The 20687-nt window shown below is 35.6% G+C and overlaps 1 protein-coding gene across 3 annotated transcripts in view; it reads right to left on the bottom strand.

Moving 5' to 3' along the window:
* The window catches only part of LOC142339208 (uncharacterized), a 53610-nt gene that overhangs the window by 13927 nt on the left and 18996 nt on the right, over positions 1-20687 (bottom strand). For all 3 annotated transcript variants that reach the window (XM_075389051.1, XM_075389052.1, XM_075389050.1), the window contains 3 exons: positions 16612-16694; positions 12523-13169; positions 10818-11099 (listed from right to left, as the gene is read on the bottom strand). In XM_075389051.1, coding sequence (XP_075245166.1) covers positions 10818-11099; positions 12523-13169; positions 16612-16694 — 1012 coding nt within the window. The remainder of the gene's footprint in view (positions 1-10817; positions 11100-12522; positions 13170-16611; positions 16695-20687) is intronic.

The following is a 20687-nucleotide window of genomic DNA, read 5'->3' as shown; positions in this document are numbered from 1 at the left end:
TACTGTTTAAAAATTTCAAGATTTTGGTTTTCAAAACTCACAAAACATCAGCAAAGAACTTCAATATATGAAAATCATTTAAATATTTGGATGAAACTTTGGAAAATAACACATGTGCAAAATAAATAGCATATAAACCACACAATTCTGAATCTTGGAGTTTCTCCTGTACTAATGAAACAAAGTTTGCTCTTGTCCTGAGGCCATATTTTTCCAAAACTTCTCCCATCGAATCACCGTAGAACAACTTTCCATTTTTATTCGCAAGCAAAATCCAGTGGGAGCCCGGTTGAGTAGATGGATCTATGGTGATTATACAAAACGTGTTTGTAGGTAAATTTTTTGGTCGAAGGTCTGCAGGGAAGGAACCGAGGTATTTGAACTTTAGGTGTGGGAACCTGTTGACAACATATAAGAGTTGTTGATTATCCATTTTTGGTTACTGATCCCTCCTTATCAATTGCAATTGAACTTATACGTTCACCACTAACAAATAATTCTACAGTATTGGTCAAATTGTTAGCAAAGTAGAGCTCCAAACGAATTCCTGCTCCAACTACATCAGGAAAATGCATTTCGACATTGGCCTCCTGTGTTGAAGTGAGATCGAAAAATAAATGAAAATGATTTTCAAAATCCTTGTATTGAATGTTAGGACCGTCATCATCAAATTTGAGTGCTTTCATCGTTTCAGCATAAGCTCTCACGTGATTTTCTGTTTTCAGGTTTACAATAGTTTGATTCCCACGCACAATTTTAACTTGTCGAAGACCAAATTTACGAAAATGGAACGGATTCGTGTTGTATGTTCCACTGAACTCATTATTCAGATTCATAGCAATATCAATCATTCGAATTGGTTTGTTTGAAAATATATTTTCTTGTATAAACTGGTTCTGTCCAGCGGGAATAATAAACGTCTTTGGAAGTTCTTCATTATAGTAAAATATGGCAGGTTCCCGAAGCAGTCTGCTTTTGAAACTTCTCATCCAGTTATCTGAGATCGCTACCTGTCTAGTGAAAAGGCAAGCTTCCAAAATTATAGCCTCAGAGTTCAGCCCACCAGTATCGATCATATAGAACGCTGGAGATGATCGGATCAATTTCAGTCTGAGGTTGACATTTGGGAGAAGTAAAGTTTCACAAGCAAATAGACCTATTGCCAACGGACCGTAAAAAGTAATTTCATCTTTATCTTTTTGAAAAACAACATCTGTAAATGGTCTTTTTGTAAAATCGTTCGGCTCAATCTCGTATCGATATCCTTGGCATTGGGATAAGCTATCTTTGGTTCCTTTTGTTCCTGAAAATTCAGCAGAGACAAAAGCTTGGTGAGCATAAAGAGAATTGGCACTGTGAACTTGTTCATTGTTTAGATAGACTTCGCAATTAGAGAAAAGTGAAAGAAGAGCATTGTTTACCAATGATGTTTCTTCGGCATTATCCAAACGTGTTCGATCGCCTTTAATAACCCTTCCTCTGATGAATAATCGAGTAGATCGCAAGTCAGTGAAAATATTACGATCAGTTTCCAATTGAAATTCGATTGTTGATTCGTTTAAGGAATTTGTTGGAAATAGTTGTTGTTCATTGGACCAAAGAATTGGGTCTAAAATTGGAACTTTCCCAAAAAAGTCGAGCATAGAGTGAGACAAGGAATTCATTTTAGCCGACCGTTTTTTATAATGATAATTGAGGAAATGATCAAGTTTTTTTCTGGAATAATAAAGTAAGTTGAACTTGACCAATAGGGAAGAAGGGAACAAGCTGTCCAGCAGCGTTTCTTAATTCTACATGGATACTGTGGAAGTTCGATTTGATTACTTTATGGAATCTCAAGTGTTTGAAACTGCGATAACTCAGAACCTGCGATCTCTTAAAAATCTCATCATTATGGAACTCTCGGTGTTTGAATGGAAAGGAGCGTAGAAGAGGACATTTCACATTACCGACTGAATTGGGTTCAACTATATCCAAGTAGAGTAAAACTGTATGTGTTCCAGTAATATCAAAAGGGAGATCTGCCGTTGCCCAGGACTTGGTTTTGTATGATCTTTTCGAATAAGGCATAACAGGTTTGTCAGCTTCAACGCCCAAGTTAGCAGCCAAACTTTTGCTGAATGATACATTTTGAGATTCTCTATTGCAAAAAGTTAGTCTTCGACTTTTTTTGTCGATGTTGATGGAAAATTGAGAATCTAAGTTTTTGGGATGTTGTGCTTTTCTGGGAATATCTGTAAGACTCTTTACAAATTCATCCATTGAGTTAAAAACTGCTGGTGGAATGGCAAAGACATGCTTATATTTCTCATCATAGTGAAAGGTCATCAATCCTCCTTCAACGTTATAACATATACCGGGATATGATACTTCGACTAAAGCTACTTCCCAAGATCCATCCAGTTCAATTTTGTCGGGAAGAAAACTAGTGAATGAAGCCATTGTATTTTGAGGATAAACTTGAGAGGAAGCGTTGGATACTAATTCAAGATAAAACGAATTCATGATGTTTGACTGTACTCTGTGACGTTTGTTTGGGAAAATGATTAGTCAATGTTCTTCAGAAAGTCTTTCCGAATTTGTTGCCGAACGATACTTTGTCTCGTGTTTTTCCTCTTTTTCATACCACCACCAACTTGTTTTCGTATTGTTGATTTCGCAGTCTTCTTTACTGCTTTTTTAATTGAAGTCTGTCCTGATAAAACACCTCCAATTTCGGGAATGGCTGACTCGATTACATCTCGTCCAATTTTTTTGCTGCAGGTAAAACGTATTTCTTGAGAATTGGGAGAGTTGTTCTAGCGACTGTTCTAGCCAAGGCTCCAAAGCCACGCCCTCTCTGACGAAGAACTCCTTTAAAATAAGGCAGATTGTAACCGTCCATTTTCTAGCGCGACTAATTGAAAAATGATTATTTAATTTTGACAATTCTTGCTCGTAAAAGATTCCATCAATGTTTTCTCCTTTCTGATCAACAACAAAGTAAGTCGGGAAAGGAGCCAAAGTGTTTATTTTTCGAATTAGGAAAATTTCATGTGTATAGTGAGGCTTATATCTTTTTTGAAAATTGTGCCCTACTAATACCAACCGAACTTTATCACCTACTTTAAAATAAGTCTTCTTGTTTTTTCGTAGTTTCATCCGCTTGTACATGACAGTCAAAAAGTCAGCATTGACTACATTTTTGGGTGCCAAACGAATACTTCGATTTATTCTGGAGTTGATGATGTCAACAAACATTTGCAGGTCTTTGATGTAAGATAATGTGTCGTTTTCCACCAGGTAGCGGTAAATTAAGTTTTTCAGGGTTCGTATAATTCTCTCGCCAAAAGCTACTTTTGTTTCACTATAAGTGTGATAATATTTGACTCCCACATCCTCGCAGAAATTGGCCATATCTCCGAAAAACTCTTTTCCTTGATCTAGCCATAATTTTTTCGGGAATTGAGTTCGTTCTTTTTCGAACACATTTTGATAAAAGCTGCTTTCACACCCTCTGCTGCTTTGCTTCGTAATGCTTCTACTCGCAAGAATCGAGAAAAAACATCGACAGTAACGAGTAAGAAGTTGATACCTCGGTTCCATTGTGATAGTTTATCCATTTGTGCAAGATCCAAACACCTAATCTCATCAATATAGCGAGCATGCGCATTTAGCCGGCAAATTTTCTTCTGATCCCTTTGTACTTCGTATAAGATTCTTTTGATTGTAAAAATTCTGTAACTTTCTCGCGACTTATTCCACTTGATTTTGTTAGGTTGTTGATAGAACCGAAAGCTGTTGGTCCCTTCCCTTTATACAACTTCTGCAATTTGATTCTATCTGAAACTGTAATTGAACCAGTCTGAAGCATACTGTGTCCTCAAAATGTTGTTTTTAACCAGATATGGTCTCAGATTTAGAACTTTAAGAATTAGGAAATAGTTTGGATCAACTGGAGCGTTTTTCAATTTGATTGAATGAAGGAATGTTTTTATATCAACTCCTGTGTCAACGTTGTCAACAATAATTGTATTGGAAAGTGAAACTTTCAACCGTTTGTTTTCGTAAATTTCTTTCAAAGTTTTCAATGTCTCGGGACTGTTCTTATAGTGAAATTCCAGATCTGTCTTAAGTTCTTTAGGTGGACGCTCGGTTTTTTCGGAACTAATTTCTTCTTTCGCTTTTTTGATAACTGGAAAAACAGTTTCTTCTTTTTTATAGATCTCGCAGGAGGGTTCCGGTAATTTCCTTTTTCTGGTCTCCCTAAGTTCTTTTGGGAATTCATGATGTTTGACTGTACTCCGTGATGTTTGTTTGGGAAAATGATAAGTCAAGGTTCTTCAGAAAGTCTTTCCGAATTTTTTGCCGAACGATACTTTGTCTCGTGTTTTTCCTCTTTTTCATACCACCACCAACTTCTTTTCGTATTGTTGATTTCGCAGTCTTCTTTCCTGCTTTTTTAATTGAAGTCTGTCCTGATAAAACACCTCCAATTTCGGGAATGGCTGACTCGATTACATCTCGTCCAATTTTTTTTGCTGCAGGTAAAACGTATTTCTTGAGAATTGGGAGAGTTGTTCTAGCGACTGTTCTAGCCAAGGCTCCAAAGCCACGCCCTCTCTGACGAGGAACTCCTTTAAAATAAGGCAGATTGTAACCGTCCATTTTCTAGCGCGACTAATTGAAAAATGATTATTTAACTTTTGACAATTCTTGCTCGTAAAAGATTCCATCAATGTTCTCTTCTTTCTGATCAACAACAAAGTAAGTCGGGAAAGGAGCCAAAGTGTTTATTTTTCGAATTAGGAAAATTTCATGTGTATAGTGAGGCTTATATCCTTTTTGAAAATTGTGCCCTACTAATACCAACCGAACTTTATCACCTACTTTAAAATAAGTCTTCTTCTTTTTTCGTAGTTTCATCCGCTTGTACATGACAGTCAAAAAGTCAGCATTGACTACATTTTTGGGTGCCAAACGAATACTTCAATTTATTCTGGAGTTGATGATGTCAACAAACATTTGCAGGTCTTTGATGTAAGATAATGTGTCGTTTTCCTCCAGGTAGCGGTAAATTAAGTTTTTCAGGGTTCGTATAGCTCTCTCGCCAAAAGCTATTCTGTAACTTTCTCGCGACTTATTCCACTTGATTTTCTTAGGTTGTTGATAGAACCGAAAGCTGTTGGTCCCTTGCCTTTATACAACTTCTGCAATTTGATTCTATCTGAAACTGTAATTGAACCAGTCTGAACCATACTGTGTCCTCAAAATGTTGTTTTTAACCAGATATGGTCTCAGATTTAGAACTTTAAGAATTAGGAAATAGTTTGGATCAACTGGAGCGTTTTTCAATTTGATTGAATGAAGGAATGTTTTTGTATCAACTCCTGTGTCAACGTTGTCAACAATAATTGTATTGGAAAGTGAAACTTTCAACCGTTTGTTTTCGTAAATTTCTTTCAAAGTTTTCAATGTCTCGGGACTGTTCTTATAGTGAAATTCCAGATCTGTCTTAAGTTCTTTAGGTGGACGCTCGGTTTTTTCGGAACTAATTTCTTCTTTCGCTTTTTTGATAACTGGAAAAACAGTTTCTTCTTTTTTAAAGATCTCGCAGGAGGGTTCCGGTAATTTCCTTTTTCTGGTCTCCCACAGTTCTTTTGGAAAAAGAACAAACTTTTTGACCTCACTCATTGAAGAAATTTGAAAATTTGTTCATACAAGGTTGGTATATGTAATTTAATATTGTTATTCCACCTTTCGAGCCCAATATAAGTCTTCTGGAATTGATGGTTGTTGATTTTGACGTGAGCTTTCTAAGTTGTTTTTGGAAGCGAACAAACCGATTTTTCTAACTCCTGTGAGGTTTCCTTCAATCAAGTTTACAATACACTCACAGAGAAATCTGATGAACTCTTTAGGACAATTTAGAAGGAAAGCTGGTTGAAATTTCTTGCTGAGATTGCGAAAGAGCTGCAGAGTAAAATAGTTCCGTGCGTTTATCATTAATATCAGTAATACGAGCACGACTGTTCGGTACAAAGAATTCTGAGGGAAATGATGTTACATTTGAACAGTATCTCAACAAATCAGGTGTAGATGGTCTCAAATCAATCATAAGATGACCATATGGTTCTTGTGTTGCATCATCATACCACTGTTTTAGTTGTCTTCCGAGTCCTAGCTGTCTCCCCAAGATATCAATCTGCTGCACATCTCTCGGTGATTTGAACAAAACATTGTGAGTAGTCTGCAGCTCGGCATCACGTCCAGTTTTGTTTTTGTGGAAGAGATTATGCTTGATATAAACACAATTTAGGTTTCGATGTCTACCGGCTGTCGCAATTCCGTTGAATATTTCCGACTTGGAAAGAATGTCTAATGAATCATCGAATATAAGTAAATATTTAGTACCGTCAGCGGGTAAGTTATCGATTAAATCAAAGTCAACTCCCTGAATGAATTCTATATCTGCAATTGATTGAATCATTGTGTCGTAAATTGACTGAAAGTGCTTATAAAAGTATAAAATTTGATCAAATGATGGTTGAAAAGTTTTCATTCGTAGCATATCACTGATAAAAACAGTTTTTCCAGATCCGGAAGGACCAACAAGATACATCAAAATTCGTTCGTTTGTTGAAATGATTTTGTTCATTTTATGTTCTGGGATTAGGAAGTATATAACCAACGGCACTTGAAAGAATAGCAATCCAAACTGTTCGTTCGTCACAAGTTCTAGCAAAAATAAGATTAATAATTGAAAACAGAAGCAGTACTAATACAACTAAGCACTGAAATATTGACAAAAAAGCTGTTCGAGAGCAAGTGCGACCACAGATTTTCCAAGGAGGTCTTTCTTGATTGTTATCATCAAAAATAAAGTCAGATGCGTGATTGAGATGATCTGTCATTAGAGAGCAACTGATCTTTGTTCGTCTTTAGGAAATAATGATTCACACTTTGATAAATTGGAATCGTGCTGACATTTTCAAAAAACAACAATATGCAAGACCTGTCATATGTCCCAATAAGCAAAAATTCAATATAGAATTAAAAAATGGAACCATGTAACAATATTTAGGGCCGATATTTAGATTTTTTTTCAGGTATCCTGCGGCATCATGAAATGTAGCATGTAACCGAAAAACTTTTGACCAATTGAGAAGTTTTTCTAACTTTGAGTCACCAACTCCTATTAGTCCCCCAAACGGAGTTTCTCTGTTGATTTAATCCAGATCTACACTTTTGTCCAAGCTTCGACAGACAGCCAAAAAATAATTTTTGCGTTTTGTATTTCCCACAAAAAGTTTACTGATTTCTTTCTCCAACGCTACAATTTCCTCAATGTTCATATCAAGCAACTGTACTGGAACATTAAATTTTAAAAAGACAAACATCAGAACATACAATATAAAAATTTTCAATTACTTTTATGCACTTTGCGATCTTTTTTGCTTTTTGACTTTGTTCAGCACTGAAATAATTTCATCGCTCATTCTGTGTAGTTTCTCCATCTCACCAACTCTGACCGAAAGAAAGCATTTTCTTCTAAAATTGTCCTTTTCAGTCCCTCGTGTGAACAGCTTGATTGTGAAATAACATCGATTCGGATCATCTTGGAAAAATATTCTAGTCACACACACCTTCCGTCGAGCAGTCTCACTGACCTCCCAGAACACATCAAATTTTGCTTTTTCCTCAACATCAGTTGGTTGGAACACATTTTCGTCAATCACCAGCTTCGCAGTACCTACAGTAGGTTAGAACAATAGTGCTTTTTTTATCATCTCAGGTATCTTTTCAATAACAAGCTTCAATTCTCTGGCCGATAGCATCAGAAATTGATGCAGAACATATTCACTTTCCACATTTTCGCGAAATACTTTCAAGTGAGTCCAGTTAGAGTTTGTGTTGATTGTTTCCTCTGGGATGCTGATTTGAAACTTCCGGTTACCGTATTCTTGAAAGGACCAACAGTTGTTTCTTCCATCGTGCTCCTCATTTGGTTGTGAGTCGGTGTTGTCTTGTTTATCGTTCATGTCTTTAAATAGAGAAAACATGCTCTCATTGTGGTAATCAAACTGTGGAGAGGGAACAACTGGTTTTCCCTGGTAATTTCGTTTGCGGATGGGAAAGGAGAATTCTTTTTTGGAATTAGGTGAGACTGAGCTTTGATCCATCAGTAAGTAAAAATGAGTTTTTAAAGTAGAAAAGTTGGGTATAAAAAGGTAACTGAATATTGAGAGTGGAAAGAAACAAATGAATGAATTGTCTTCAAGAAAGGGCTTGATATCTTGAACCAATGAAATTTAAGTAAGAACGAGAACAGTAGCGAAAAATAAACTTCGTATCCAATGAGATGTTATAAAATAATTCGTAACCAATGAAAATAGAGCGTGCATCATGACGTAATAGTTATGTCACTTCTATTTTTAGTAACATCACGTGATGCCAAAGATGAGTTTTCTATATTTAGTTACGTGAGGGTGAATTTAGCATCGAACAAAAGCGAGTTATCTCACTATTTTATTGGAGAACACTTATAGTTCGAGAAAGGAATATTTTGATGAGATTATTGAGTCTCTTCATTGTCAGTTTCCTGGATCGGAGGAAGAATAAGGTCTTTGAAATCGGGCAGATTGAAGGCTTCTGGTTTTATAGAAAATGAGTCAGCATGCTTGGAGAACATGTCTTCTACCCACCAAACACCGTAGTGATTTATGTCACGAGAGTACGGGAACATAATTCCTTTGCTGTCTTTCAACGGGCGAAACCCTTGTTCTTTTCGAATTCTTTCAATGGTTTGAAGTTTGGAGAGAAAGCAATGAATTGTTGACTTTTTCGTCGGTTAGGTGGAGGTTATGATGTCTAGCTGCCTCTAATGTTCTCCACAAACCCTTCGGAAGTGTCAAGCTAGTTGTCTGAGTTTTAATTGTTACTCTAGTGCAATCCACCTCAAAAGATAATTCCAAATTGTTATCGGTTACTACCGTTTTAAATATTGATGCTTACGTGATAAGAGTGTAATCTAAATCTGAATGAAAAGTAGAAAGAAAAGATGTTGAAGGAAGTAAAGGAAGAATTGGAGTATTTTGCATTTTTTTAGGCTACTTTTGTTCAACCATGTCAAAAGACAAAATGAATCGTAAATGTTTTTCAGCATCAACATTCCAAAATCAGATCTGACAGATTATGTGATTGGCTAAAAAAATAAGAAATTTCAAAACAATAATACCACTTTTTCTGAAATCGGAAAATTGGAACTTCAGTTTAAAACGACACAGTGAAACACTATTTTAAACAAAAAATTGATTTAAAAAATTGTAAAAAAATCTGTAAAAATCAAAAATAAAAAATTGTACTTTTTTGTTAATATGGGAATGGGTGGGTAAATGACCTTATTAGTTTGTTGTTAAGACACTATCTTGCTAATCCCTTTAGTGTGACGAGCTTGGGTATCATACTGTGAGGTACATTTTTGAAAATCACGTAAGCTGTACATAAGTGTAAATGAGTCATCTTATCTATTTTATTATTAAAACATTACCTAGCTAATCCCCCTTTGTGTGAACAGCTTGGTGTCATGCTGTGAGGAGCATCTTTGAAAAGTCGTACGTAACTGTAAATGAGTCATCCTAAATTATTATTGAAGGATTATCTTGCTAATCCCCTTCGTGTGAACAGCTTGTGTGTCATGCTGTGAGGTACATTTTTGAAAAGTCGTACGTAACTGTAAATGAGTCATCCTAAATTATTATTGAAGGATTATCTTGCTAATCCCCTTCGTGTGAACAGCGTGGGTGTCATGCTGTGAGGTACATTTTTGAAAAGTCGTACGTAACTGTAAATGAGTCATCCTAAATTATTATTGAAGGATTATCTTGCTAATCCCCTTCGTGTGAACAGCTTGGGTATCATGCTGTGAGGAGGTACATCTTTGGAAATTTGCATTATTAAAGTGTAATATGGTAGGGGGTCAATGACCTTACTGATTTAATATTAAAGGATTATCTTGCTAATCCCTTTCGTATGAACAGCTTGGGTGTCATGCTGTGAGGTACATTTTTGAAAAGTCGTACGTAACTGTAAATGAGTCATCCTAAATTATTTTTGAAGGATTATCTTGCTAATCCCCTTCGTGTGAACAGCTTGGGTATCATGCTGTGAGGAGGTACATCTTTGGAAATTTGCATTATTAAAGTGTAATATGGTAGGGGGTCAATGACCTTACTGATTTAATATTAAAGGATTATCTTGCTAATCCCTTTCGTGCGAACAGCTTGGGTGTCATGCAGTGAGGTACACTTTTGAAAATCACGTAAACCGTACTTAAGTGTAAAATAGTCATCCTATCTAATTTAAAATTAAAACATAACCTAGCTAATCCCCCTTTGTGTGACCAGCTTGGTTATCATGCTGTGAGATACAGTTTTGAAAATCACGTAAGTCGTACATAACTGTAAGTGATTCATACTGTCTAACTTAATATTAAAACATTACATAGCTAATCCCCTTTGTGTGAACAGCTTGGGTATCATGCTGTGAGGTACGTCTTTTATGGGAAGGGGTAAATTACCTTACTAATTTAACATTAAGGGATTATCTGTCTAATCCCCCTCGTGTGAACAGCGTGGGTATCATGCCGTGAGGTACGTCTTTGGGATTTGAGGGAAAATGGGCTATACGTAATCTTTATACATAGGTACGTCTTTTTACCCCACACACCCCCCCCCCCCCCTCTTGCTTAACTATTACTACTCCAATACCTAAAACAATACAAAAATTGGAGTACAAAAGTCAGTAACACAGAAAGTTTAGCTGCACATACAACTTACAATCTTCAAGTACTTCGTGCAGGGTTCTGAATATCTCTGCAGAACTTCAGGTGGGCAAGGGTGTTGGTAAGTGAACTGCGGTTCGTAATTGAAATCTGCGTTAAAGAATCTCACTCGTTCCTCGCTAATATTGGAAGGTTGCACTGCACTGATTATATTAATTCTAATCGGGCGGGGTTTGAACTCGGCCTCTTCATTTGCGGAGAGGTCGGGAATCGAGATGTCTTCGTCTTCGTCACCCGAGTCGTCCTCAATGGTACCTCCAAACACGGCACTTTTGACCTGGAAACGCACTTTACAAGTTTTAAAAGGGAAACAGTTTGAAAATCTGGGACTGTACATAGAAAACCTGGAATCCTATAATCTGGCACTGCAGAGATCTGAAACTTCAACCCGCACAAGCGGGTTCCACTGAACATTATGAAAATCTGAAACAGTGGAGCTACTTTTGTTTTGGGATTAGACTACGGCGAAATTCCGCCAGTCTTCTCTTGCCCCACCCAATAAAACAATATCGACAGTGGCGGAACTTCTTAGTCTAGTCTAGTCACCTACGCTGTGAAGTGCGTTATGCGATTGCAACAGCGGATAATCATTAAATAATAATCGCCTTTCAATATAATAACAAAACTTAATTTTTAATGCCCAAAGAACAGTAAGAAAATTTGAAACTCCGGTGAAACTTTTCTTTGGGGTCTGACTATTTTTTCCGCAGTTCTTTCGCCAAAACTATTGCCTTGTGAAGAGTGGCGAATTTTTGAAAAAAAATGTAATCTAATTAATCAGCTATGATGTGAAAAATAAGTTTCAATCGAAATAAGAGTTGGATAAAAACTTGGATCTATTCGGTTTTGCCCCCCAGTGTTTTTTATGACCCCCATTTACAAATTATATGTTGTTATATAGCACGTTACTATGTAAGAAACTAGCACGTGCGCCTGGGGGTCATAAAAGATTTATGCTCACTAAGCTGGGGGCCGAAACAGAATAGATCCAAAAACTCCATCAAAATTTGAGACAAAGCGAAGTAACTAAAAGCGTGGTAATTTTGAGTGCTGCCAAAAATTCCCGTATAATGAAGACAGAGAGTATTTAGTAGGATCAGACATGATTTCTTGGTAATCATACAGAGATCATATATGATTTCTTTCGTTTCATATTAGGATCGTTCTAAGAAATCAAGAATGAACAGTATGAAATCATATGTGATCCTTGTATGAAACTTCAACCCTATAAATCAAAAAACTTTCTAAGAAAAACGAAGAAACTTGAATGTTGCGTTTTCTGGACTGAGGAAAACAGAGGAAAATGTCACGTGAACAATTTTAGTTTATTTGAGCCATTCGAGCCATTTAATCTCAACAGTATCTCGATCAACTACAATATGCCCCGGTACAGTCGTATTTTTCGATAACAGAACCAACAAAAAATGAATCAAAAATAAATAGAAGTAAGAAAATAAGCAGGCAAATATGATCTAACAATGTTCAAAATAGTAAAAAATTGATTGTCAAATCTAAGCAGACACTATGAAATAATATTAAAAATCGTACTTATCGGACTGGTCATCGTTAGATTTAAAAAGCCTACCTACCCAATTGAAGAGTTAAAGCGGTCTTAAAACTGCTTTTCCGGGACGCACTGTTCAAACTTAAAGTTTCATGCAGTTTTGACAAATAACTCCATCGATTTTTTTGGAACTAACCTTGTCCCAAAAAGATCTTTTCTTCTCTTGTTTTGGCGGCTCGACCTCGTCTTCGATCTTCATCATGTTCGGGTGGATTTCCGGAACAATTTCAACTGGGTCAGCTACCGTCTCCACCTTCTTTGATTCTTTAGATTTCTTCTTCCGCTTTTCTTGTTGCGATGCCTGGATATCCGATTTGCTAACTGGATCTATACCTGATGGCGCCACTTTGCTAGGGTCATTAGAAACAGGAGCAATAGTCGAATACGATACATACGAGTTGGTTCTACTTAATTTTGGATTAGCATTTTCCTGTTCCGTTTTCATACTTGGAACTTGCTCAGTTGATGTGGCCGAGTTTGTTATGCTTACTTTCCGATCTGATAGTTCTTGTTCAGCTTTTGCATTCGGATCTTGTCCGTCCGATACACTCGAAATAGCTGAGCTTAATTTTCGGTTTGATTTTTCCCGTTCCAATTTGGTATTCGGAGGAACATTAGACGGCGATTCCGTCAAGTTTGCTACACCTAGTTTTCTATTTGATTTCTCAAGATCAGATTTCGTGTTTCTACCATGACCGCCCGAGACAGCATTCGAGTTTGGTACACTTAACTGTCGGGTGACATGCTCTTGCTCATCTTTGCTCTGTTTCTGAACGCCAGATGCTAAAAAATTATTCTACATACCGTTAATCAAACACAATATTCAACTAACGAATTTGACAAAAAACATTTTTCATTTGAACGCCCAGCTTGAAAATAATGCATTACAGATCAATCAAGGCAAAATGTTGAATTGAAAATTACTTATGAAATTTATAGCTTGCGCATCAATTTTTGTATAAAATTATATCCAAATAGCATAAAATTTATTCTAAGGTGACACATACCCCAAAATGACACTTGGGGTTAGAATACCCCAAATGACACTTTTATGACAAATATTACATCAAGGAAGCAATTAGAATCAACGGGCCACCCCGAACAACCAAAACATCATGCATTCAACATCAATCTTCTTTGTCCAGGAAACAGTCCATCTCTGCTTCACAAAAGTTTGACAATTTGGTTAGAAAATTAACATTACGTCGTCAACCCTACATTTTGAGCAAGCAAATTTGCTTGCTGTAGTCAGCATTGCCCGCTCTCACATGTTTTAAGCTGGGGCTTCATAGGCTTTCGCGGACAACCGTAACAGCAAAGGAAACGAGTTCAAATTTGCTCAAAACTGAAGAATTCGTCACAGATGTCCGCGAATACAGAATGTGAAGACGCACGGAAAAAGCGGACAGATTTTTGTCACTATTGTCCACAAAATTACGTCCCTAACATCCACGCTAAAGTAACTACTTGCCGCGGTTTAAACTTCACTAACTTCCGCAGTTTTTGAAGTCTTTGTAAAGGTTGTCCGGTTTGCTATTGTCCGCAACTTTAATGTCACTATTATCTTCAATTAATGTTAACTATTATCCGTGTCTTTATTATCCGAAACTACATGAATTTTAATTCAAAAAGAAGGAAAACTATTGCCCTGAAGAGTCGGGATAGATTTTTTCTGCAAAAAATGATAGATAAAAGAACACTAAAAGAGAAATAACCAATACAAATAAATAACTGGTGAACAAGGAGTGATGAACAATGACTGAAGGACTATAAAACGGATTTTTGGTACAAAAAACACTCAGTAAGCATTTTCCTTCGAATCAATATCAACTGTAAATAAAAATACCCACACGTTTTAGTTTCTGTTAGCTGGATCTGAGAAAAACCAACTGAAAAATCAGACTAAATAAAAAGCATGTAAGTCATGATGTTCACGGGTGCGGGATTTAATTATAGGTGCGAAATTTTTATCAAATTAACCAACGATGGAATTACAATTGAAGTTTAATGAATGAGAATTAACAAAAAACAACGAGTTAAACAAGGAACTTAATCAAGAAAAGAACAGAATCAATAACGTATGAAAAGAAGTATGAATAAAGAAATAAATGCTTTCAGTTACGTTTAAGTTTTCATCGAATTTTTATCACTTCTGTTCAAAAGCTGGTCAAAATCTGATGTCTGACCCAAATATCAGCTGGTGAAAAGAAAATAGCATTGAGGGATTTTTATTTAATTAATCAAAGTACTTATTTTACCTATAAAGTATTTTATCTATAAAGCACTGAGAGACTTATCAAAATAACCATAAGACCAATTTTTTCAACAAAGAAAAATAGCATTCCGGGGTCTTGTTAACATACTCAAAAGGCTAATTTTATCTATAAAATAAGAGAAACAGATCTGGGGATTTTTATAAAACTGAAAAAAAAGCTAGTTTTCTCTATAAAGAAAAACAGCACTCAGTGATTCATATTGAAATCATCCGACGCTAATTTTAACAAAGTCCAGATTTGGATGCTTCAAATAGCGTTGGACGACATTAAAATCATTGCCACTGAGTCCAATTCACTGTGGTGTGTTAATTGCAGCTTATTCTTTGTAAGCTTTGATCTAAACTGTGGACACAGCTGATAAATTTCTGTCATTGATTTTGTAATTTTTAAGTTATTCAATGGCCGCAAAGCAGATTAAGCGCGCAGCATAAAATTGAAATGGAATGAATAACCATGCTAAAATTGAGGACATTGATGACGAATTCCCCGCTCACAAATTGCGGACATTTGAGACACAAAAACAGGACTTGTCGAGATAAGTGACGGAATTTTGTATCGACTGTCCACAGCTTTTCTTATCACTGTTGTCCACAATTTAACCAATTTTATCCCACGAGAAATGCAGTGACAAAAGATTGTCACTCGTGTTCCGCAAATACGGACTTCACGGATTTTTTAGGATTGGCGACGTAATGAACTCGTTGTATCGGAAAAGCGTAATGCAGATACAGACTGAACTAAATTTCAAAAATGAGGTAACTCAATTTTAGATTCAAAGCTGCAGATTGTTAGTTTTGGCGTCACAGCAAACAAAACGAGAAGATTGGAACCAAAAAGCAAAAAACTCTCTTGCCATAGCCTGGCCCCAAGAAATCCTTCACAAAAATATCTTTTAATTATTTACTCGGCAAAAAATATATTTCACCCGAACTCTAAAAACTGCAAATAAAAAAAACAAAAATAGTAAAACAGTCTAAAACCTCGAAATTTTTCAAGAACTCAAACACCCAGATCAAATAAAAATTTTTAAAAAAGAAAATAAAATCAGAGATTCGAAACATTGAAATATTTTGCCGAAAATACCAAAAAAAGCTAAATTTTGCCGAAAATACCAAAAAAAGCTAAAACTACCATTAAGAGTCAAATTTCTATTAAACTTCAAACAATTAATGCCAACAAAACTTAATTATATATATTTAACGAAACTTAAATCCTCTACGATCACCGACAGGCTTAAGCTAAGAATTCCACCACAATCAACAGAAAAAATCCAGAAAAATTACACAAGACAGCCGCAATCAGATTTATCAGTACAAATTTTGTGATAAAAAAATGCCTTACGTTAATAACCTAACGCTAAAGTTTGTTTAAAAACTTAAATAAGGCAGAAGTTAATGAAAAAAAGCCAAAAAAAACGCATTTTAAAAATTGAGAAGTATGACCCGTTTTTGCAGCTTCGATCGAAAAATATATCGATAAAAACCCAACGACAAGCAAAAAAAGCTAAATCTACGAAAAACGACCAAAAAGGATATGTATATGCACCATTCTGTCAAAAAAATTTCGAAGTCGAAAAGTCAATCATTTAACGCAGCACATGAACAACAGACATCTCAGCAAAAATTAGTTCACACAGTTTTAAGTTAGCAAAAAACAGTTTTAAGTCAAAATGCTGCCTAAACACAGTACTTCCGTTAAATAAAACGTCAAAATAAAAATACTCCTCTTGGAGTCGTAAAAAACAAGAGAAGGCAAATAACAGTCCCAACTTTTGCTTTGTCCCAACCAACACGCACGCACAAACAAACACAAAAAAACACACACCTCCGACGGGCAAGTGCTACGGTCACCCAGTGCCGTGCTTTCTAACGACACAAATTGCTATGGGAGGCAATAAAGAGCAATGGGATGAGGAGGAAATTTGTCTACTTTGGTTACTCTCAAAGTACCTGTTTTATCATGCGCCGCTTCTCTCTTGTCAGCTGTATCCTTCAATCTCGTACTCTTCCTTACTCCAGATGGTCCTCCAGTACTGTAAACAAATATTAAAAATTTTGAGACCATAAATCAGTTCTGACAGGAAAAATGCAGAATGGTTTAAAATTAAGTTGCCAAAAAAACTTTTTTTACTTTTTCTGCAAATCAAACAAACTACGTTAAACTTTTAAACCCAAATCGGACAACTGAGACCAGCTTTTGAAACAAGGAGCAAGATCGCTAATCTTCAAAACTTGAAGTGCCCAAATGCAAACATTTCATGAAAATTTATTTCTTATTAGCTGTTAATGTGCTAATTAAGAGAAACAGTTGCTCAAATAATTTTTATTTTAGATTATCGTAGTTACATTACAGTATTATTAGATTCGGTGAAATCGCAGAAATGAGCCTCTAACTTGGAGGACTATAAGATTAATACTAGCACAAATTAGCAGTATACTCTAAGGAACTGCGATATTTCAATGCGAAAATTCTATAAAAAATACGTCCTAGTGCTCCGGCTTCATTGATTTATACCGTATCTTTTAACTTTGCCCTTGTACGCATTCGCGCAAACAAATGATGAATATATTCTAAAGTCCATTAATTTGAAACAATGTTTGAGGTAAGTCAGATATCAAACGTGAAAGTGCTGACTTCGATTAAACGAATAATAAAAACCAACTAACGTCCGACAAATTGCACTCGAACGATAGTCGGGGCAATTTAATTCAGAGGGCGCTGTAGCAAGTTGCAAAAGACTCGACTAGAGAGGAATTCGATCCCGCGACCTTCTGTGCCAAACTATCGGGCCGTTAAAATCTGCGTTCTCAATATGCGCAACCAAGGTATAGCAACCATTGAAACGTCAAACGTGAAAAAAATCACGAAGAAATCAAATCGAAATATTGTTCTCGAGGAAAACGGTAAAGTAAAAATTTTGCAGTAACACAGACAAACACGCTTTTATTAATTAAAAAGAGAGGAATTCGATCCCGCGACCTTCTGTGCCAAAGACTGAAGCACTTAATACTATCGGGCCGTTAAAATCTGCTAATTTACGATCACTTTTATTTTAGCAACGCATACTTAATTTCTCAAAATGCGCAACTAAGGTATAGCAAAACATTGAAACGTCAAGCGTGAAAAAATCACGTAAGAACTCAAATCGAAATAATGTTCTCGAGAAAAACGGCGAAGTAAAAATTTTGCGGTAACACAGACAAACACGTTTTTATTAATTGTTTCTTACTTCGTTCATGACAAGTCCAGAGTTTCAATTCAAAAATTTAAAACAACTAACAACCTGGGCTATCAACATTTTGCTACTAAAACAGCCTTTGCTTATCAATTTGGCATACTAACTTTATACTCAAACAAAAAATAGAATCTGTTAATAAAAACATATAAAATCTTTTAAAAATGGAAAGATTTAAATGAGATTGAGAAGAATTGGCAAAACTTCTACCCTCAAATAACATTCAATTAAAGCGACACCCAATTGCAATAGTTGATTTTAGAGCAAGGAAGTGTTGTTTGAGGGTGAGGTAAATGACGCGAGACCAAAATAATATTCACGCGATGAATAAAATTACTCTCTTCGAAAAGACACAATGATATTATGCACAGATTATTGTCGAAATTGTTTACTTGAACAAAAAACAGATTTAATGTCAGCGAAAGCTCACAGTTCTTAACAAAAAATCTCAACCGAGATAAAATTAACCACGAAAAGACAAAAAAGGTCCACTGCACTATCGCTAAAGCAGCTATTAAAAATCGTCTTAAATACAAGGTTTACGGCATAAAACTGTAACAGAAAGTTATCTACTGAAATTTTGAAAATTTGTTTTGCATATTTAAAGCAGAGTTACCTGGGTTCCTCCGCCATGCTTGAGTCAGCAAACCAGATCCAAGCAAATTCACATAATTTACGAAGTAGTAGTAACTTTTAGTTTCCCACGACATGAAAATGAAAATAAAAATTTTGCGTATATTTTTGCACTATATACTACAATTTATGTCGTGACTAACAGTTATTATCGCAGTTTTGAAAGTTGTTTATTTCAGAGAGAATAGTTTTTGTACAATAATAGCGAAAAATTCGCAGTAATTTTGAGAAACGCTTCTATCATGACATTCTCTCTCTCTCTCTCTCTCTCTGATTGCGTTCAATCCTACTATTGCGTCCATTAGCAACATCTAAGAGTCTATACTGTCGCCAAAATATTATGCTATGAATTGATGAAACAAATTCCTGTGAAACAAACTCCTGGAATAAAAAATTCCATTAAATTCCAAAAAAAAATTTCTGGCTTTTTGTGCAAGATGTTGAATTGCCCCGAACAGTATTTTCATATTTTTTTCCGCATACATAACACTTTTCCAGTTTCTCTCTAATTGCAGGAATTGGGTCCTAAACACTTCCAAAAGAGATTTTATAGTGCTCATTGAAACAAATGTCGGGCAGCAAAAATTACTGCAGACAATATATCGATCCGGTAGAGAGACAGCTAAAGACTTATGTGTTCGGAGACAGGTTGCTTAGGTCTCAAAAAGAATTATCAAACATCAATCCTTTGAGTCATTCAATGTCTAAAACAACCCTAGTTTCAGAATCCGTGTAAAAAATAGTATAACGATTAAAAACGCTGCTACGAATTTTTTAAGCAAAACATGAACTATCATGCTATTCAAATGAAAAAGATAGCCGCCAGATTTAACCCATTAACCAACGCTTCGATAAATATGGTGAATTGAACCTCCAAATAGGAACACAATTAGCGCTCAATTCTATAATCAGTCAGCAGCATACTCTGAGGAACCTAATGCACTAAGACAAAAAACATTAAGTCTTGGTGACAGGGCTTAATTGGTTTATACGGTTTCTTTTAAGTTTGCCTTTGAACGTATTATGTAATTTTGTGGAATAAAATAGAGGTAAGTCAGAAAACAAATGTGCCTTAGATAAAACGGACAAAAAACCTAAAACTAATTTTAAAATAATATCATGGCAGGTACAGAATTTCAATTCCAACAATACCAACTAAGGAACGGGGTCATCATCAATTATCTATGAACAACTGCCTCTGATTATCAAAGTGGCAAACAAATCTCATACGCCAAAAAAAATTAGAAAATCTGTAAAAGAGAGACTTATAAAAATCTTTTAATCAGACCACTTAACAGTGAAAGAACATCAAACTATTAACAACCTGTAGTCGCAATACCCAAACGAAAAACAAGGTGGAGGAAAAGATTTGTTTTATACTAATTGTTGAGAGATCAATTCGATTTACAATAATCCGTAAAACTTCTGCCCCAGTTAACTTCCAATTAGAGTGCAATTAAAAATAGCTGACACTTACACCTTCCTTTCGAAAAGAAGCAAAAGTCGATTTGAGAGTGAGGAAAGTAATAAACCAACACCAATGAACAAAACTACTCGCTATAATAAGAGAAAAAATGACATTACATAAACAAAATTGCATATTTGAACAAAACTCAAGATTTGCTGTGAGCAACACCTCACAAATTGTAACAAAAATCAAGACCCACGAAACATTAGCAAAAAAAGGCAGATAAAAGGAAAAAGTCCACTCAACTCTTGCTATCGCAGCTAATAAAAATGATCTTCAATAAACTACATAATATTTTTACAAGGCGTTGTTACTGTTTTAAAATTTAGTGTCTCAGCGTCCTTCGTTCTGCTTGAGTCAGCAACCCAAACCAATGAAACTCAAACACTTTCCGAAGTAGTAGTCATTTTTGGTTGGCCATGAATTGAAAATAAACTTACACACTGCGTTTATTGGTTTCCACGCATATTTTGCGTATTTTTCCACTTAAACTGCTACAAAGTACGCCATAGTTTTTAATTCGGTTTCAAAGTGCTGCATTTAAGAATGTGAAACAATTTTTGAGCAAGGGATGAGATTATATTTCTCTTATTGCGTCTGTTAGCGTTATCTAAAGTCCATACTGTCAAAGAACTGTCATAAAACTGACCAAATTATTATTTTTGTACGATCCACATTAAAGATTCCAA

Source organism: Convolutriloba macropyga, chromosome 5 (assembly GCF_964194025.1).
Source record: "Convolutriloba macropyga chromosome 5, txConMacr16.3, whole genome shotgun sequence".
Classification (NCBI taxonomy): Eukaryota; Metazoa; Xenacoelomorpha; order Acoela; family Convolutidae; genus Convolutriloba; species Convolutriloba macropyga.
This window is presented reverse-complemented; position numbering and strand designations above follow the sequence as displayed.